At 30.8% G+C, this 19,032-nt stretch overlaps 1 protein-coding gene across 1 annotated transcript in view; it reads left to right on the top strand.

Annotated features, from left to right (window-relative positions):
* The window catches only part of LOC129232075 (DDB1- and CUL4-associated factor 8-like), a 56,140-nt gene extending 37,464 nt beyond the window's left edge, over nt 1–18,676 (top strand). Inside the window, 2 exon segments of the mRNA XM_054866311.1 lie at nt 3,860–3,976; nt 18,268–18,676. Coding sequence (XP_054722286.1) covers nt 3,860–3,976; nt 18,268–18,384 — 234 coding nt within the window. The 3' untranslated portion in view covers nt 18,385–18,676.
* The last annotated feature ends 356 nt before the right edge of the window (nt 18,677–19,032 follow it).

Raw genomic sequence — 19,032 nt, 5'->3', positions numbered from 1 at the left:
ACTACTTTATAGCTGTAATATCATATGTTTCACAGCTTAGGGTAATGTAACCAGCCTGTTTGCTTTAAGAAATGGACGAGTTTTGATGAAAATTTGAGAGAATATGATCCATGGCGCAGGTTGTACCATTAAAAAGGTCAGGAGGGGGGGGGGAGGGAAAGGGTTTTTCTCCCATTTGGAAGAGGGGAGTGGACATCACCCTTGGAGGAGAGACACCCCTGCTTAATTAATAATTTTTGCATTGGAGGTATAGTTGGCCATTGAAACTTGCCCCCCCCCCCCTTTGAAAAATTTCTGGATCTGCCCCTGATTGTGTGGAAAGATCATGCTGTAAAACTTAGCACTTTTCTGCGGAATTCTTTTGAAAGACATTTTTCACTAAAAGAATATTTTTTATCAAGATGTGTTCTGCCTTTTTTTAAAGATCTGGGGCAAAGTAAAGGAATGCCCATGAGAAAAAGTTTTATCCTGAACTAGTGACCTTTTTTTTCTTTTTTGAATGGGGAATTTGTTCAGGGAGACAACAGAACTGGTAAGTCAGAGAAAAATCTGGGTAATGGAGACTTTCGAAAAAATAACAAAAGTTTAGGGAAAAGTGAATAAATGGATATGTAATTTTTGCTTTGCAAAACTGAGTACCAGAATTTCCTGCACATTATTCGTGGATTATCTGCTAAAAAAGTAAACTTAATGAGATGTAGTTTATACGCTGCAACAGATTATCTGTGCTTTTTCCTCTCTCAATATCAAAGTATTGAAATTTTTGATTATGCGAATGGGTCCAGTGCCAATTTATTCAGATATTTCGAGTCCTACGGCAGTTACATGTCATACTTTTTCGATCCAATTATGGAGTTTGACGTACATGTTTTTAACAATAAGTAACAAATCATATCACAAGATTTTTACTTGTGATAAAAAATACCAGCCTCTGTTAACACTATTTGAGAAAATTTTAAACGCATTGCTTTCATTCTTCATGTTTTACAAATTTTAGCATTTCAACAAGCTATCAGTTATTTTATCAGAAAGTTTAAGGTTGTCAAAAATAATTCTTGAATCATTCATGTATTTTTTTCTGATAAATATCAGAATTCCATATATTTTATTCTTCAAATTTGCAGATGACTGTGTTTAGAGCTGTTTTTATTTTTTAGGGGGAAAAAAGCAGGATTTATAAAAACTCAGTGCTTGTAAAAAATAAAAAAAAAAACTTTCAATTTTAGTCCAGTGGGCTCTTTATTTCTTCTATTAACTGAATGATAAATACCGTAAAAGTGGGTGAGAATGGTTTGGAGGATGAGATTGATACAAACCTCAGTTTTGACGTAATAAGTGTTCGTAGTGCATTCTGGGCTATCTCAGTTTCAATAGGAACTATTGTGCAACCTTCTCTGGTGATGAGAGTTGTTATCACTGTCAAAACAGCCCGCTTGATGAATAACCTGGTGATTGTGAATTTATATGTTGGGAGCAACTGGTGCTACTTGTTTGTAGGTAGCTTGAAAATTCATGTTGGGGGAACTTTTAGTGCAGTAGGAATCACAATTTCGTACTTTCGTAACATTTTTTCTACTTAAATATAAGAGAGGTAGAATATGGTACAAACCACCAAAACCTATATGAAAACATTGAAACATGTGCTGTACCATTCTCACCCACAATGAGAGGGTGAGAATAGTACAAAGAAAAACTGCTCTGGAGGTGGTGTGGGTAAAGTTTCAAATTATTTCAGGGTCGGAATGAAAAGCCCAGGTCCTAAACTATAATATCAACGCAACTTCATTTTTTTTTGGAATGAATGTTGAGTAATTACAGTCAGAAATGTACTAAAACTGTACCATAGTCACCCATTTTTATGGTAAGGTGTAAAGCCAACAGCAAAATTGCAGAAATGCTTTAAAATTATGTGCTTTGACCTGCAAGCCAAAGAAATATATTTTTTGTGCAGTTTTTCTGCATTCTTTAAAGGAAGCATATCTTTATATATTAGCTATTTATCAAATTACTTTACAAAGTAAATGAATAAATGAATTGGTTAACATTAGAAATACATGGTATGCAATGAGTTTAAAGATAAATTATTTTAATGTTTTTTACGAAATTATAAAATGTTTGAAAATGACTAGTTGGACTCATGTTGATAAAGTATGCAGGTAATTGGTCTGAGGAATAACTCTCGTTCCAGTCATATGACTTAATTTTGGTTTTTCATATTTTTTAGGGAATAAAAAATATTTTGTATATAACTTATTGTTTTGGAAAGCACAATCTCTTAAAACTTTAGAATATAGTCGAATCCCGACTTACGCTAGGGATGCGTTCCAAAACCCCTCGCGTGAGTCGAAATTTCGCTCTGTGGAAAAGGGTATGTGTAAATTATTTTATAAACATACCTGATTATTTTAGACACTTGTTAGCACTATCTCAAACTGTTTTAAACCATTTCTTAACCATGCATTACCGTTTCTTATATAAAGAACTGAATTTTTATTTGTATTTCTTAAAAAGCTGTTTTAATCAACATGAATTACTGTTACAATGCACAAAAGCAGCTATCAACGGGAAAGATAAAACATAAAATAAACCAGTACAGTGCATACAGTATGTATTAAAAAAAATGATGTATTATAATAATACTGTGCAGCAGATTCAGTAATAATATTTGTAAGTTTAAAAAATGAAGATGTTGAAGATGATACTGTGTGGTAAAATTGTTATTATAAATGAATTTTTTATGCCGTTACTTCGCTAGTTATTTTATCAAGTTTCCATCTATGGCAACACCCCTCTTCCTGGTTTCTTCAATTCTCAATACAAGAGCAGCTTCCATTTTCATAATTTTGTTTAGACACTACTTGGTGAACTTTTACCGATTTCTTTTTCTTGACTTTTAATTGTACGTATAGGAGATTCACTCGCACTTAATTGTCGTGCTACCTTCGGCGCATTTTTTATTTGTTCAAGCACATTGAGAACCTTTAGCTTTTCTTTAATTGTCAGAAAGTTTCTTTTTCTTTCTGTCTTCACACACTTTAGATGGAATAGTGCTCTTAGGTGGCAATATATTTCATCACTTTTGCATTTAGAATGAAAAAAAGGTAAGTGTGGAGTATACTGCCGTACTAAGCACAAAAGTGGTATCTGCAGCTGAGTTCAAAAGGAGAAATAACCGTTTAAAGTTGTGTGTCTCCATGTATTTGATTCGGATGCAAAATTTTTCAGAAATTTTTAAAAAATATTTCCCATTGACAAATGACCGTAAAACGCAGTATTTAGGTGAAATATATGACAAAGGACCACTAGTGACTGTAACTCAATCTCGATGAATTGTGCAGATACCACTTTTGTGCTTAGCACGGCAGTATAGTTATTTGTATACACAAACAAAGCTATGTTCGTACTAGAATGGTGTTGGTACTTCAGCTGTCAAAGTGATGATGAAGGTCCATTCACAAAAAAAAGTAGTAGCCAATAACAAAGCCAATACTTTCACACCGCGATTCCCTTCTGAAAACTTTCATGTTGCGGTCGAAGAATTTGCGTTAGGTCTGAAATTATTTTCTGGTGAAAAAATTGCGTTACAGCCATTTGGCGTAAGTCGAATCACATTGTAGCGGGAGTCGACTGTATTAATTGCAACTCTGTAACTTATTCAATAAACTTTTTTTGCAATAAAATTTTCACAATAAATATTTCTCAGGGCTATCAAACCCTAGTGATCCCTTCATTGGCTGCCTCTTTGATTAGGGTTGAAAAAATGGAAAACTTATTTTACCTTTTTAAAAACTTTTCATTAAAGTTTGTGTGTGTTTATTTTCTTTCAGACGTAATGTGACAATAATTTTATTCTTTATAGCATTTGATTGCAAACATGAAAGAAAGAGATGAAGATAGGCGTAGAGATTGCCCTGATGAATTTGTCGACCAAACTGTTTGGTTTCTGATGCAGTATTTAGGAAGACCTCGTCGAAGAGTAATTCAATCATTATTTCTTTTGTTTTGAGCATTTTATTTCCTTTATATAATTATTTATTTTTAAATATATACATGTGCATTTGAGTTATGACTACAGATGAAAACAATCGGAAAAAACGGAAAATTTCAGAAAAAAACCGTTTTTTTTTTCCGAAGAGGTTTATTTCTGCTTCGGAAAAATTGAAAAATTCTTATTTTCAACTTTTCAGGAAGTTTTAGTTGAAACTTTCAACAAAAAAAGATTAGAAATTTCTCATACTTAAATTCTGATGCAATTTCCTCCCCCCTCCTCCTTGTATGTTAAATACTGTCCAACTTTGATAATGCAAGTTGTTGTATGATAATGTAATTTGCATATAGATCAAAAAACATTTAATACTTTTTGCAAAAAAAAAAAGTAAACCAATATCCTTAGTGAAGAATTTATTTTCCTTCTTCATAAAACTTCATAACTTTTATCACAGAACTATGATTTTGCTGACAGTTCAAACCAAATGTACAGAATGCGGCAGCGAGAGAGAAAAAAAAAACTGGCTAGCAATTTTTTCTTGTAACTTTATTAAAAATAAATAAATTAACAAATCACAAAAATAATAATATGAGAAGACCTTTAGCAATCAATAAATTAATTGGTTTCAAACTGGCCGCCTTTTGAATTAATACAGAGGTGCTTTTCATTCAAGGGCCGCAAGTCCTTTAATCAATCCTATTCCCGAAAAGCATTGGGTTTAGAGAGTCCAAACTTATGTGTAGTTTAGAGTAGACCTTTGATTCTAAAACAGGCCACACAGTGTAATAAAGGGCATTGAGGTCTAGCGAGTAGAGCGTCCACTCTAAAGATGATATCATGTCAAAAACGGTGTTTTACCATTTGGTTCAAAAATTTCTCCATGGGGGGCTCTGCCCAACTGACCGGAAACACAATTGACCAATCAGGTGTCTTCCAACTCTGCGTAGGGTTTGAAGGGAGGGGCTTAGGTACTCAGAAACTACTAAGCTTAAAAATCTGGCACCTTATCTTGGCATAATTTTTAGCACCATTCAGGGTTCAGAGCGTGGGTTGCCATTGAAAAGTTCAAAGTGGTAGATAAGAGAGCAACTGGGCTAGCACCATTCGGGATTTGGTGGGAGGGGGGGGGCTTTTGAAAAGTTCCACGTGGTGAAACTGGTTGCACGTGCCTATGCAAAATGGGAAAGTTCATTGAGAGCAATCGTCAGGGTAGCAGACAGGAAATAATATTCGGCTCATGCATCCACTTCCAGGGGAAACCGGCGCACAGTGGGGCAAGTGTACGGAGAGCTTGGACATTTCAGTAAAACCAATTTCTACTTAAAAATGTGATAATATTTTGTTATTTAAAATGTAAAGATAATCAAATACTAAGTCATTAGTTTAAAATAAAATATTTAATTAACATTTAAAAACAATTTTTAAAGAAATATGTAACAGTATTTTAGCCAATTTCCATTCCATCATCTTCAAGCAAATTCTTCACTTGTTGTGACATTTCGTGGTGCAAACTGCAAATCTTTGGACTCAAATTTGAGATAAGAGGATCAGAATTGATTAATAAATTATTAAAAACGTCTCTATTGTTATCTATTCTGGACGTTTTCCTTGAATGCAATTCCCTATACGATCGAAAATACTTATGGTTTGCCTCTTAATTTCGTCTTTGTCATATTTGTAATCTCAGAACCAAGTGTGTCAATCCATTTTTCCAGAGCCAGGTCGTAATCGGTAAAAGGAATAGAATTTGTCTTTAAAAAATTAAAAAGGTCACGGTTAGTTTTGAAACTCATCTTTCACCAGCAAGTCTATGGGGTCAAGCACCGATATCATTCAAATTTGCTTACCAAAGCGAGCGTACGCTAGAATTCGTATACACTAGAGTCATCGTTGAATTACATTGTTAAGTACAAAACTTTAGACTGCACAAAAAACGTATTTATAGATCTCCGAATAGCAATAATTGATAAGCGAAATCTTTAGAACATAAACAACAACTCTAACTAATGCCAAGACCTATTTAGAAAATATCATTAAATGAAACATGAGCAGACAATAGATTAAAAATTAAAGTTAAATTCATTTTTTATCACAATGTTCTATTTTTTTCGTTTATGGCTGTTTAATAACAGACGATATTTTAAATTATTTTTAATGACTTTTTACAACTTGGCATACACGATAAAAAATCCAAAGCGTCACTGATTACTTTCGGATATTGGATAGCTTAACTCGAGGATTCTGACGATGATACTTCAGAATAAAAGATGAAATTTTTAGGCATGATAATTCCTTCAGAATTTATTTTGGATAAATCTGGTGAAGTATTAAATGGATATTTAAATTAAAAAGTGTTTACTTTTGTTTGTTAGACAACTTGCTGGACTAAAATCAAAAGTAAATAACTTTTAATGCTCTAAAAAGTAAATAGCTTGCTGTAAGTTCTCCTAATATAGAATGTAATAAAAGAAATTAAATGTTTATTAAAGACAAACGTTTGCTTTTTGAAGAAAAACACTTTTCTTGATGTACCTGTATAATATTTTGATTTTTTCAAAATATGCCTGCTCCTTGTTTTCATTTTTACTCATTTTGTGATGTGTTTGTTATTGTGTACATACAATTTATGAGAAGTATTTTTGGGAGGTTATTGTGTCTTTTTCGTCTGCTGTCACTTATAACTCAAAATAGTACCAATTTTTGTAGTCCCCGAAATAAGCAAACGAAACCATGCTTCTTAGCATCTCATATGATTGTTGAGTTGTCCCACAGTCTACAAATGACACAATGAAACTGATTCCTCGAAGTATTTAATTGAAATAATTTGCAATAAAAAGTAAGCAAACTGAAAACTGTAAACATGTTTACTTGACTAAAGTGAAAAAACCAACGTAAATAATACGTTTCGTGCAACGTTCATTTCGTATTCGTTTCATTGTCCCCGTAGTAAAATATTTACTTATCATTAATTTTCAATATCTTTTGAATAGGCAAGTTTAGGCAAAAACTGAAACCGGATTATGAAAGCTGAAACTCTCTACAATGCTTGGGATATAATAGTTTTGTTAGCGTTTGTTAGCGATTTTCGTAATTCAAAAATACATTCAAAATACTTTGAAAATTATCTCCAAAATTTTCGTATTTTCTAAGAAACGTTTTTGGGTGTTTTTCTTATTTATTACGAGTGCATAAAGCCCAGCACATCACACTATTAAATTTGAACAGTTCTTAAACAAGTTATCTACTGTTTACTAAATTGTCTTTTAGCGAAGTAGCTAGTTAATTCTTCGAATTCAAGGAATTATCTTCGGGTAATAATGTTAAAAACTAGTAAGATTAGTGGGAACATGTTCTTAGTTTATCAATACAACAGTAAAAATGCGAAACTAAATGGTTTAATTTTCCGCCCAATGTCCAAAATTAACATTAGGCTGCCCCACTGTGCGGCGTCTCCAATTAATTTAAAAAACACCCTAGTAGTAAAATATTAATTAATTCTAAGGAAAATAATAAACGTTTATAGATTATTTTCAACTGAAAAATTAAGTACAATGACTTGATTAATTATTTGTTCAAACTAAAAAAATCAAATGCTTATTTAAATAATAATCTACTTTATTAAAACCGATTAATAATATTTTATTAAAAAAGAGCAAATAATCGCTTTTTTAAAATAGCTAATTTTAGCGTTCATTGAATGATTGATCAGAAACTTGGAAGCTATTTTCTCTAAATTTTTCTGAATAACAGTTATAATAAGTGATAATTAGTTTGTAACAATTGATAATTAGTATTTTTCACATAATCAGTTGTGCATTTAAGCAAAATTCAGCGGGGGAGGAGGGGGGGGGTCGTATTTGACGACTTTGCCAACTAACTTACAATAACTAACCAACAATATATTTTCATCTCGAAAACTGCGTTTCTCATCTCATATGCTTCTAAGTTCCAAATAAAGTTCAGTATTATTGGCCGATCGGATCAAAATATTCACTTTTGAATGTAGTAAAGAATACTTGTGCGTTTAGAGATGGACACCCCTGCAAAAATCTCTCATTTGCGTTTGACTTTTTTTAAAAATTCAGTAAAAAGAAAAAAATGATCTTAAAAAAATTTTATTGTACTTTTTGTAGAATGTGCAGACAGAAGTTTACAACTCGTATTAATTTATAAGCACAAGTGTTTAGTAAGCCGCACTTACGTTGTATGAACCTCAATAATTTTATTTATATTTTAGCACAAGAACAAAAATTGGTGGAGTGCATGGGTTCAAATGCCATTTTTTTTTTTCAAACATATAGTAACTTTTTTCAAACAAAGCACTCTCTCTCTCCCACACATCAAAGCCGCTTCAGCTTCCACTTCCGGAGAGGTCATTGCTAGCATATAATAGACAAATTAAAATGAAAAAATCAGGAGAATTGCGTTACATTAAATGACTAACTAATGGGCATGGTTTAGGGTTTTTTTTTTACTTAGATTATTTTTGAACTGTGATGTTACAGTTCTGGTTCTTGGTAAAAACTAATTCTCAAGGTGTTAGAACTTTGCACTCTTATAGCTGCGAAATTTTCATTATTTTCAACAACGATTCATACATTTTTCTGACATAAATTGAAATGCACTGGTTTGACCAGTTATGGTCACTCCAGCTAGCTTAGTAATGGTTGAGGCATACACAGAAATTTTTGGGTCCGTCGCACATGACTTTTATGGTCGCCCCTCCATATTGTTAACTCCTACGGTGCTAAATATATTTCAACCCCCTTTTAAAAATCTCGAGTCCCCCCCCCCCCCGCCCTGCGCACGCCCCTGAGTTATGGGCCAGGGCCATACTAAAAACTAAAACTGGTCATGCTCGCTGAGTTCAATTATTTTCAGGAAATACACAAAAAAGTATGTTAAAACTTATTTTTTTAGCAACATCATCAAATTTCGAGTAACCAATTCCAGCGTATTTAAATTGAAAATTGGATAAATAACCCTCATTTTTATTAAGCACTTTTATTACTTGGCCTGGTTGTCACGGAAAAATCTGAGGCCTGCTTTCGCTTATATCTCAGCAATTAAACCACTTACGGATTTTGGGATTTTAATGATTTGCTTAATTTAATGGTACAGCTAAATGCTGAAAAATTAAAATTCTAAAATAAAATTATTTTTTCGGTTAGGATGGAAAATTAGGATGGAAAACAGCAAACTTCATGCAATTTCCCCATTAAATGTTTGAATGTAAAACCCCATTCTTACAAATTTTGTTGCCTTGCAACAGTATTGTTAATGAATCAAGGCTTCAATGGAGCAAGAATGAAATTTATTCACTGTTGTTGCTTTTTTAGGGTTTTTATCCTCATCCATGCCAATAATCGATAACAGGGCTAAGTAAAGAGATATTAGATTCTTTATCACAAAACGTATGTTGTGAACCATTCTTTTGCTTATATCTCAGCGAACTTCGAGGCTTCGGAATTTCACTAAATGATTTGTTTAATCTTAAGGTACAACTTAGCGCTTAATAAAAATTTTGCTTAAAAATGAAAATCTTCAAAATAACGGATTTTTTTTGAAAAATACTAAGCACTTCACATGATGCACTCAAAAGGACAAAAAAACTTTTTTGGTTCAGAAAGGCAATTATATAAGAAAGGACAAAGTGTTCCTGTAGTTTTCAATTATTTCAAGAAAAAGACTTCACTAACGAAGAAAAGTGTGCTCAAGTCATTTCAAATCAAACTTTCCCATTAAGAAAAATATGCATGTTTCAGCCCTTAAATTTATGATTGAAAGCTAGATAATGATAAAACACTCTACATGACTTGAGCCGTACTTTTCTTCGTTTGTGAAGCCTTTTTCTTGGAATAATTGAAAACTACATGGATACTTAAATTGTCTTTTCTGACCCGGAAAAGTTATTTTGTCCTTTTGAGTGCATTATGAAAAGTTCTTAGTACAGTAGAGAACCAATTATCCGGGAAGTTCGGAACCATCGATATCCCGGATATCTGAATTTCCCGGTTTTCTGAATCGCTAAAAATCTCTGTTGGCCGATTGTTTATAAAACTTAAATTACTATAATAAATAGTAATACATATTAAAATAAGAAGAAAACAGTTTAGAAATGCTTATAAATACTATCAAAATATTAAAAACTACTAGTGAAAGAATAATTTAAACACAAGAAAACTTCAAGTTATTCATAAGACCTGAGACCCTCACATTCAATCTGAAAAAAAAAAAAAAAAACTTTTCGATGTTTTAAAACGAAAAAAAAAAAATGAAGGGAAGGGCTAGAAACAAGTTTTTGAATGGAAATGTGCGAATTTCCTTCTATTCTGTATGAAAAAATTTGTTTTCATGAACGCGTTTTGTTTCTAAATTTTTTATAAAGATTTTGTGTTTGTGATTACACGGCGGTTACTGATAACTATTGCTTTTTGCAATATCAATGGGAATTAGATTGCAGTATTATTACAGTCATGCGTTTAACGATTTCTAGATTCCACCATTAACTATCCGGAAAATTCGCGAATCTGGTTTTCGGCGTTTCCCGCAATTTCGCTACATCACTGATGCTCTAAACGGCTTTAATTTTAAAGGCCATTCAATAAAATATTGCATTAGAATTCGACAATATTCATTTCTTTAGTTTTCAGTTAGAATAAAACACGAAAACTTCCGACTTAAGAGTGTACTTCTTAATTCAAGAAAATATTTCGGAAATTTTGCGTGAGTAATATGGTATTTTTTAAGAAACAGTTCATATTCTTTTAGGTATTTCAAAAAAAAAAATCTTTTTTTTCAAAAATTGCCAAAAATGCATATTTTTTAAAAATGGCGGGAAAATCTGCAAACAGTTGCCGGTTTTCTGGTTTCCCGGTTTTTTGGTTCCCGGATAAAAGGTTCTGCACTGTATTTAAAAAAAAAATCTGTTATTAATTGCATTTTTCAAAAGCGATTTTTGACAAATCGCTTTCAAAAGGTTCGTTTGAACCAGGGCTGCGGAGTCGGAGGGAAAATGGCCGACTCCGACTCCTAGTTTTTTTTTTTTAAATCTATTTATTTATTTATTTTTCAATCCACTCCAACTAATGAGAAGTAGGAAAATCTCAAAACATTGATTGAAATACTAATTCCTTTTTATGAAAATTTAGCGTTGTATTTCATTGCTAACCTAAGATGCATACAACGTTAGAAACTAAACTTGAATATCAAGTTTTCCAATAGTTTGGATTTTATAAGTAAGAATACTTTAAGATCCCATGCTTTAAAATAATTGAAAAGAATAAATTTGCTCTCCTTTAATGTATAACATATAGATGTTGATCAAATCGTTTGCTTTCAATTTTTGAAACTGTACTTGAGAGAAAAAAAAAAACCTTTTTTCTAAGTCAAAAAACATTTCTTGAGGAGGGGTGGTCAGCCCCGGGTGACATCCATCTGGTGGGTGACTCCTTAAGTTAATTTCAGAATTTATAAAAACAATAAATACTTTTTTCTTGGAAAATTTCCCCCATAATTTACTTCATCTATAAAATTATACTTCATCTATAAAATTTCAACGAAAATAGGGCACTATATTCTGGGGAGAGGCAGGGTACATGTACGTCTGGAGAAAGTCGTACACAAAATGTGAAGGAAACATATTGTGTCATAAATAATTCTGCATTTATCTTACTCACAAATACAAACCTCAGTTGCTTAAAATATCATTACAAATTAGAATTTATTGAGGTGATTTGCTGCTACTCATCGATAACTTATAAACAATTCCATCCATAAAATTGTGAAATGAAGTTTGAAACATTGTCACATGCTTTCATTTTTTGTTATTAAGTTCAAATTAAACTTAGGTTGTGTTTTTAATCAATATTGAATATTTCATAAGGTGTAAAAATTAGAAATTAAAATGCTACAAAATTTAAAATCCAAGTGCTTAAAAAAAAAAAAAATTAGCTGGACATTTTACATTACATTCATGATTTTAAGTAAAAAAAAAAAGTAGCAGTTAATGTAAACTAGCAATAAATTAATATTTTTTACATTTATTACTAATTAACATTTTGGATTTTTTTTCTATTTATAGTGTCATATTTGTTTAGAATAGTAAAACTAATGTAATGTGTCAGAAGATTTAATAAACATTGAAAAGCAACAAGATTTAAATTTAAATGAGAAAAAAATAATAAGTAAAAACTTTTATTAATATTGTGACATGGTATTATACTGATACTTTCATTCATTGCATAAAAAATGTTTCTTTGGGAATTTTCGAAGTTTTCAATTGGTTCACTATGCAGTTGCTGAATGTTGAAGATGGGGAATATGCGACAAAGTGAATAAGCGGGGCAAAGTGAAATAGTGAAATATTTACTTTGCTGTTAGCGCTACCTATCTAGTAATATTTTAAGTATGTAGTAAAAAATGTAGCCTATTCTAGCGAAGAAAAAAATAACTCTGACAATGATAGAATGTGATAACACAAGCAATTTTCGAAAAAAGATTCTCATATTGTAATATTTTATTGTAAGTCGAAAATTATTCTAGGTATTATTAAATGATAAAATTCTTGTAATTAACATTTGAAATATTAATTGAGACCTAATATTCGATACAACATTTATTTAGTTAATATTAAGCCCATTAATATTTTAATTATTTTGCACAGTCAGACAAGTACATACGGGAAAAGTGAAAAATTAATTTCGTTTAATTATTCAATCATTTATTAAATCTTTTACGCATTTTATTAATTACTTTATTAACATACCTTAATTTAGTAATTCAATTATTTACTCATTTATACACTTATTTTCTTATTCATTCACTGTTTTACTCACTCGTTTATTTGTCCCCAAACATTAATTAATTTCTTTAATTAATTATTCGTTTATTTCTTTCAGCATCTTTTCATTTATTCATTCAACCTTTTATTTACTGATTCCTTTGATCAAAAATATTTCTTATAATCGAATAGAAAATATTTTATTTCAAACTTATTTCATTTTTCACTTTGCCCCATGCAAAAATAAAGCGAAATTTTTCCACTTTTTTTTTTTTAAGTGAAAATTCACCGCCGAAAATGAAAAATACTATTTCAATGCACGTTTTATTATAAAATACAATGTTCTTTCATGTACTGTAGTTTTCAAAACAAATTTCCAATTTGTTCATTTTGAAAAAGCTCAGTCAGCTTAACCATTTCACTTTGCCAGACATTCCCCTACTCTGCCAAAATAAATAATTGGTTTGTCTGCCGGCCGATATACAGTATACCGAATACCAAGTATTCCGTGCATCTCTAAAATAATAATAATAATAAAGAAAGAAAGAATGAATCATCAAAATTCAAAGAACTGGATGTATAGGTTTTCAAGAAGTTGTTTAGAATTTTATACTATTTAACATTTATTTACACGGGATTGCTTTTTTAAAAACTAATCTAAAGTTTGTTAGTTTTATTTTATTTTTATCCTCATTCTGGTAACTTTATCAAAATAAGTTTTTCATTTATGTTTTTCCTTTATTTATCCTTGTTGATTTCTAGCTGCTTTTTTTTCATTGTGCTGTAATCTAATTTTATAATCTGGACATAGACTGCAAAGTTTTAATAATTTCGATAATTTTGTAAACTTCTCTATGGGAAAATCATTATGTTTTATTGAAAAAAAAATAGCATTTAGAATCAGTTGATCATTCATTTGTCACTAAAATATATTTTAATTCCCTTAAGACATTAATTATGTAATTAGTTTATAGTTTGGAAATTTTAAGCTTAAAATATAATTGTGTTGTGCATTTTTTTTTTTTTTTTTTGTTTCCTATGTAGGCAATAAATACTTTCATTATCAATTTGAGCGAGAAAAGTAAAACATGCGAAATTTTCGCCATAGTACTAAGAGTCTTTTCCCCCTTTCTCACCACCCCTCGACAATAGGAGTAGATAACACAGCATGTTCCCTCTTGTATTCCTACCTCCATGGCAAGCAATCCTTCCACCATGTATTGGCATTTATCGATATTTAGGGATCGCTAAAACAGTTTATTTTAGACAGTGGGAAAAGATGGCGATGGAGTGGCTCAGACTTTCAGATCTCTTTATTAGGAGGGAGGTGTTCGCCACGTGACAAGCTTATCTTGATGTGTTTGACAGTTTGGGCCAGTTGGAACCTCACCGTCAAAAACAATGCGCCTCTTGCACCACTTTTTGGCCGTATAAACTGGTGTGGAGTCAAATTGAAATGTCTATTCTACATTGCTATGCTGAAGTGCTCTTAGGTCCACAGAAGTACAACAGCTTCTAAAATGTCCTCCTGGTACACTTTTTGATTCATTTTATGGCCCTCATCCACAAAAAACCAGAGTTTTTTTTTTCACTTGCAGGGCTGATACTAGCAGATGTGCAGCGCATGCACCGCATACATTTCTATTAATCAAGCAAAATTTTGTCAATAATTTCTCACAAAACTTTAAGTTAGTCGAATAGACTTATTAGGCTGAATTTGAAATCTTATTAAAGAATCAAAGTAAGAGCTGTAAGTATGAACTGGTTGGACGGTAAATCAGTAAAAGGTACCTCTTTCAGGGTGGACTTGCGGCCCGTCTCAAATGTTTCTGGCATCTTTGGAGTCACACGATTGCGTTAGCTTTTTGGAACTCGTAAAACTTCTGTTTGAGCTGTTTTTGCCTTTAGTCTCCCTTATCGGTCAAATTTCCCCCATCTTACGAACAACTTCTCTAGTGGAAACCCAAGAATTTTTTTCTTTGAACTCACTTTTGGATGACCTGACGATTAACTGAAATGTTACTGTTCATTTTTGTACACTTTCCAGACATCAACTATAATTTCCAAGCCACTTGAAGCAGCATACTACATCAAATACTGTTTGCTGAGGCACAACAAGCAAACGAACTGTTGTTCTATTTGGTGAAAAAACTTTAAAATAGCAGGTAGCTTTAAATTGTAAGAAAATCAAAAATCAATTCATAAACTAGTGGATATATTGTAAATTATTTTCTAATAAAGTGAGAGACAAAAAAAAATGATACTCATTAAAAGGAAATTCTTTAATTTCATTCAATGATGCAATCTTTGTCCAAGGTTTTTTTTTTTTTTTTGCTGCACCCTGCATACTGCCGTGCTACGTGCAAAAGTGGAATCTGCAGTTGAGCTCAAGCTGAGATATTGTGTTTTGAAGTTTGGTTTTTCCATACATTTGATTCAGATGTCTTTTTTTATCTCCAAATTTTATAACAAAATAGTTCCTGATCAAATGACCCTGAAACATTTTATGAATGAAGTAAAATACGAAATAGAGAAAAACTTGGTTATAATAACTCAGTTGTGTTCAAAAGTGCAGGTATGACTACTTTTACTATTGTGGTTAGCACGACCGTATGAATAAACTGAAACCCCAGTTTAAGTTTTGGTTCAGCTTTAGAAACCATTATGCAGTTTTGGTTTGGGGTTTCTGTTGGAAAGAAAAAGAAAAACCAATTTAGTTTTGTTATATTCAGTAAATTACACAAAGTTTACTTTAGTTTTGATTTGGACTTAGACTTGATTGGAAAAAATCAAAACTCAATAGCTTTCATTTTCAGACAGTAAGGAAGAGAAATCATGCTTATTTTTTTTTAAACAATATCAGTCATGTTTGAAAGTCAAAAATTACAATTATTATTTCAAGTTTCAAAGGCAATCTAAAAAAAAAAATGTAATTGTTATGATTGGTCCACCTTACCCAATATTATTGGTTGAATGACAACTTGACTTATTTCTAGTGTTTGACCAAGAAAGTTCTCAGTCATAAAACAAAAAGTTTTTTTTTTCTAACTAAACTTACCTTTATGTGTACTTCTGTCTAGCAGAAAAAGAAGATGTTTGGATTGCATATATTTTTGAATGCTTAACCCTTTATATGTTCCCAGAACACACTGAGCTAATAAGAAATCCTATTTTTATGTATAAAAAATCAATTTTTCCATTTTTAAAAAATTTTTCAGAAAAAAAAATGTAAAGAGCCGTTTTTTTCCATCACTTCAAAATTTCTGGAAATTTTTCATCTCTAGCTATGACAAAAAAAGCCTGTGTAGTAAAAATAAATCAATGATCTTTTTAATACAGAATTGGAAAATGACAATTATTTTGTGAATTTCATAGAAAATGTTCCACAATAGTGATGATAAAAATTCTTAGCTCATTTACCACAATCAGGGGCGTAGCTAAGGGGGGGGGGTTTGGGGACAAACCCCCCCCCCCCCGAAACGTTAGTCTCAAAAAAAAAAGAGAAAAAAAAGAGAGATGAGAAAGAAAAAAAAAGAAGAAAAGGAAAAAATTCCAAGCGATTATATATATATATATATATATATATATATATATATATATATATCGTGTATATATATATATATATATATCGTGTATATATATATATATATATATGTATATATGTATATATATATATATATATGTATATATATATATATATATATATATATATGTATATATATACATATATATATATATATATATATATGTATATATATATGTATATATATATATATATATATATATATATATATGTGTGTATATATATATATATATATATATATATATATATATATATATATATATATATATATATATATATATATATATATATATAAAAAAGAAGTAACCCCCCCCCCCCCCGAAAGTCGGGTCTAGCTACGCCACTGACCACAATCAAAAAGCATTAGTTGAAACAAAATTCAATATTTATCTGTTTTGCATTTTAATGCAGTTTTACAGTATTTTCAACCATAATTTAGTATGGATATTTGTCTGTAGTATAGCTACATTGGATATGTTAACTTTCTAGAGTTATGAAAAATGTCATGAAATGTCGTATAACCATTTAAGTTCTTAATTGGTGATCAATTCCATTCACTCATCTAGACTTACTTCTGTTGTATCATATACAATCACTTTGAAGTTCTTCCATGTGTGAAATTCAGTCAGCAAATTTTACAGTGCATTCAAAAGTCTTTTGATAATCTGTTTTCACATTTTACTACGCCTGATTTCAACTTTATAATTAATACTAAAGTTCATCAAAAAATGCCTATACAGTTAAGAAATGTGCTCAATTGCAATATTAAATGAAACATATAGTTGTACTACATTTACTTAAAAATTAATAAATAGATAAAGAAAGTCATTAATGAGTAGGAAAAAAATAGCACTTTTTTCAAACGTTTAAATTTGAACAAAGCGCCTATTTAATAAAATTTGAAAAATGAAAAAAAAAAATATGCAAAAGATTAATTGTTTGGGAAAAAGAAAAAAATAGAGAGACAGAGATTGTTAGTGAGTAGTATGAAATAGCAGTTTTCATTCACCTGTATATATATATAAAAAAAAAAACTTGTAAATTAAGTTTGCAAAAAAAAAAAAATGTGAAAAAAAAAAGATTTATGGTCTGCAAAAAAATAAATAAAACAGTAAGGAAAAAAGGTATCAACACGATGCGAAAAGATTTATAATCTGCAAAAATTTTTCAATAAAAAAGCACATGAATGACTTGGAAATCATGGCTAAAGGACAACAGCAGACCTGAGGTCTACTTGCCACTTAAAGCAATGTATCACATTACTCTTTATCAACTAATCACAATGACTGAAAGGTCAAATAGAAGTCAGCAAAGAAATCAATAAGGAATCTTGATTGCCTAAAACAAGGCATCAAACTTTCAGCCTAAACACAGTTGCATGCCATACTGAAACATTTTCCTCTAATTGTGTTAATGTGAGATTCTAAATGAACAATTTCAGTCCTCTCCTGTCAAAATTGGATTATTCTTAATGAAAATATTTGCCTTCAAGAATATTATTGATGTAACTACACTATATCTTCGATTTAACGATTTCCTCGAGTTAATGATACATTCCATTGGTCCAGTTTTGACTGTATAAGCGTCTATGCTCCTCGATTTAGTGATAACTTTTTCCAGTCCCTTGACAACCGTTAAATTAAGGTTATACTGTAATGCACAAATCAAAATTTTGCATTAAGTTGAGCATGAAGCATATGATTTGTAGTTGTTATCAAAAAATTTAAAGTGAAAATTAATACCTAAAGGTTGACAACCAATTTATGGAAGTTCCTTTAGTGCATTTACATATTTTTGATCATTATTTGAAAATATTGTTTGTACTTAGTATTGAACATGCTAATGACCGAGCATGCGTTGTTTTTAAAGTGTTTTTTGTCATGCATTCTCCCTCAATATATTTCTGTATTTCAGACTATATGGCTTGAGAACCAAGGTGCCGAAGCAAGTAGCAATTCAAATTCTTCTGATTCTGATAATCAAGAAGAAGATGCTGATATTTCCCAAGCCATTCAGTGCAATCAATCTTAAGTTACGCAACGAAAAATGTTTTCACAGATATTTATTTAAACTCCTAAGAGCTACTGGACTGTTACTGTGATTGTTTCATAACAATTTATATACATATTTTTTTTTCTTTTCCTTTTGCAAATTAGTGCATAGTGTTTAATATTTTGATTTGAATTTTTGTTTAAAGCTGCTCTGGCCTTAGCTAAAATGTAAATATTTATAAAAACCAGTGTTCAGACTAATATTTAATGTGTGTTTTTTTTTTTTTTTTGTAAAATTAAAATTATTGCCTATATGCTAAATACTATAATAACAAAACATTCTTACTTGTATGTTTGTAAAAGACATATCTTGAATAAATTAATTTTATATGAATGCTTTGTTTCCCTTTTGTTAGCAAACTATTTACTATTTAGAGCAAACAAAAACGCATGCTAAGTTATTTCTGATTGTTAAAAAGATGCTTTCAATTTAAAAAAAAAGAGTAATTAGTTAATTTTTGTTCAAAGTCTATACTTATAGCTGTCTGAAACTTTTTTAAATCGATGTCTTTATACATCAGGGGATCAGTTGTAAATTTTCCACCAGCGCAAGGGATAAAGTTCTACGATTTATGATGATCCCATGTGGTGTAGTGGTTAGGGCTGTTATCTTTCATTGAGGTGATCT

This window comes from Uloborus diversus, unplaced genomic scaffold (assembly GCF_026930045.1).
Source record: "Uloborus diversus isolate 005 unplaced genomic scaffold, Udiv.v.3.1 scaffold_1042, whole genome shotgun sequence".
NCBI classification, from domain to species: domain Eukaryota; kingdom Metazoa; phylum Arthropoda; class Arachnida; order Araneae; family Uloboridae; genus Uloborus; species Uloborus diversus.
Note: the sequence above shows the minus strand (reverse complement) of the source record. Positions and strands in the feature narration are given on the sequence as shown.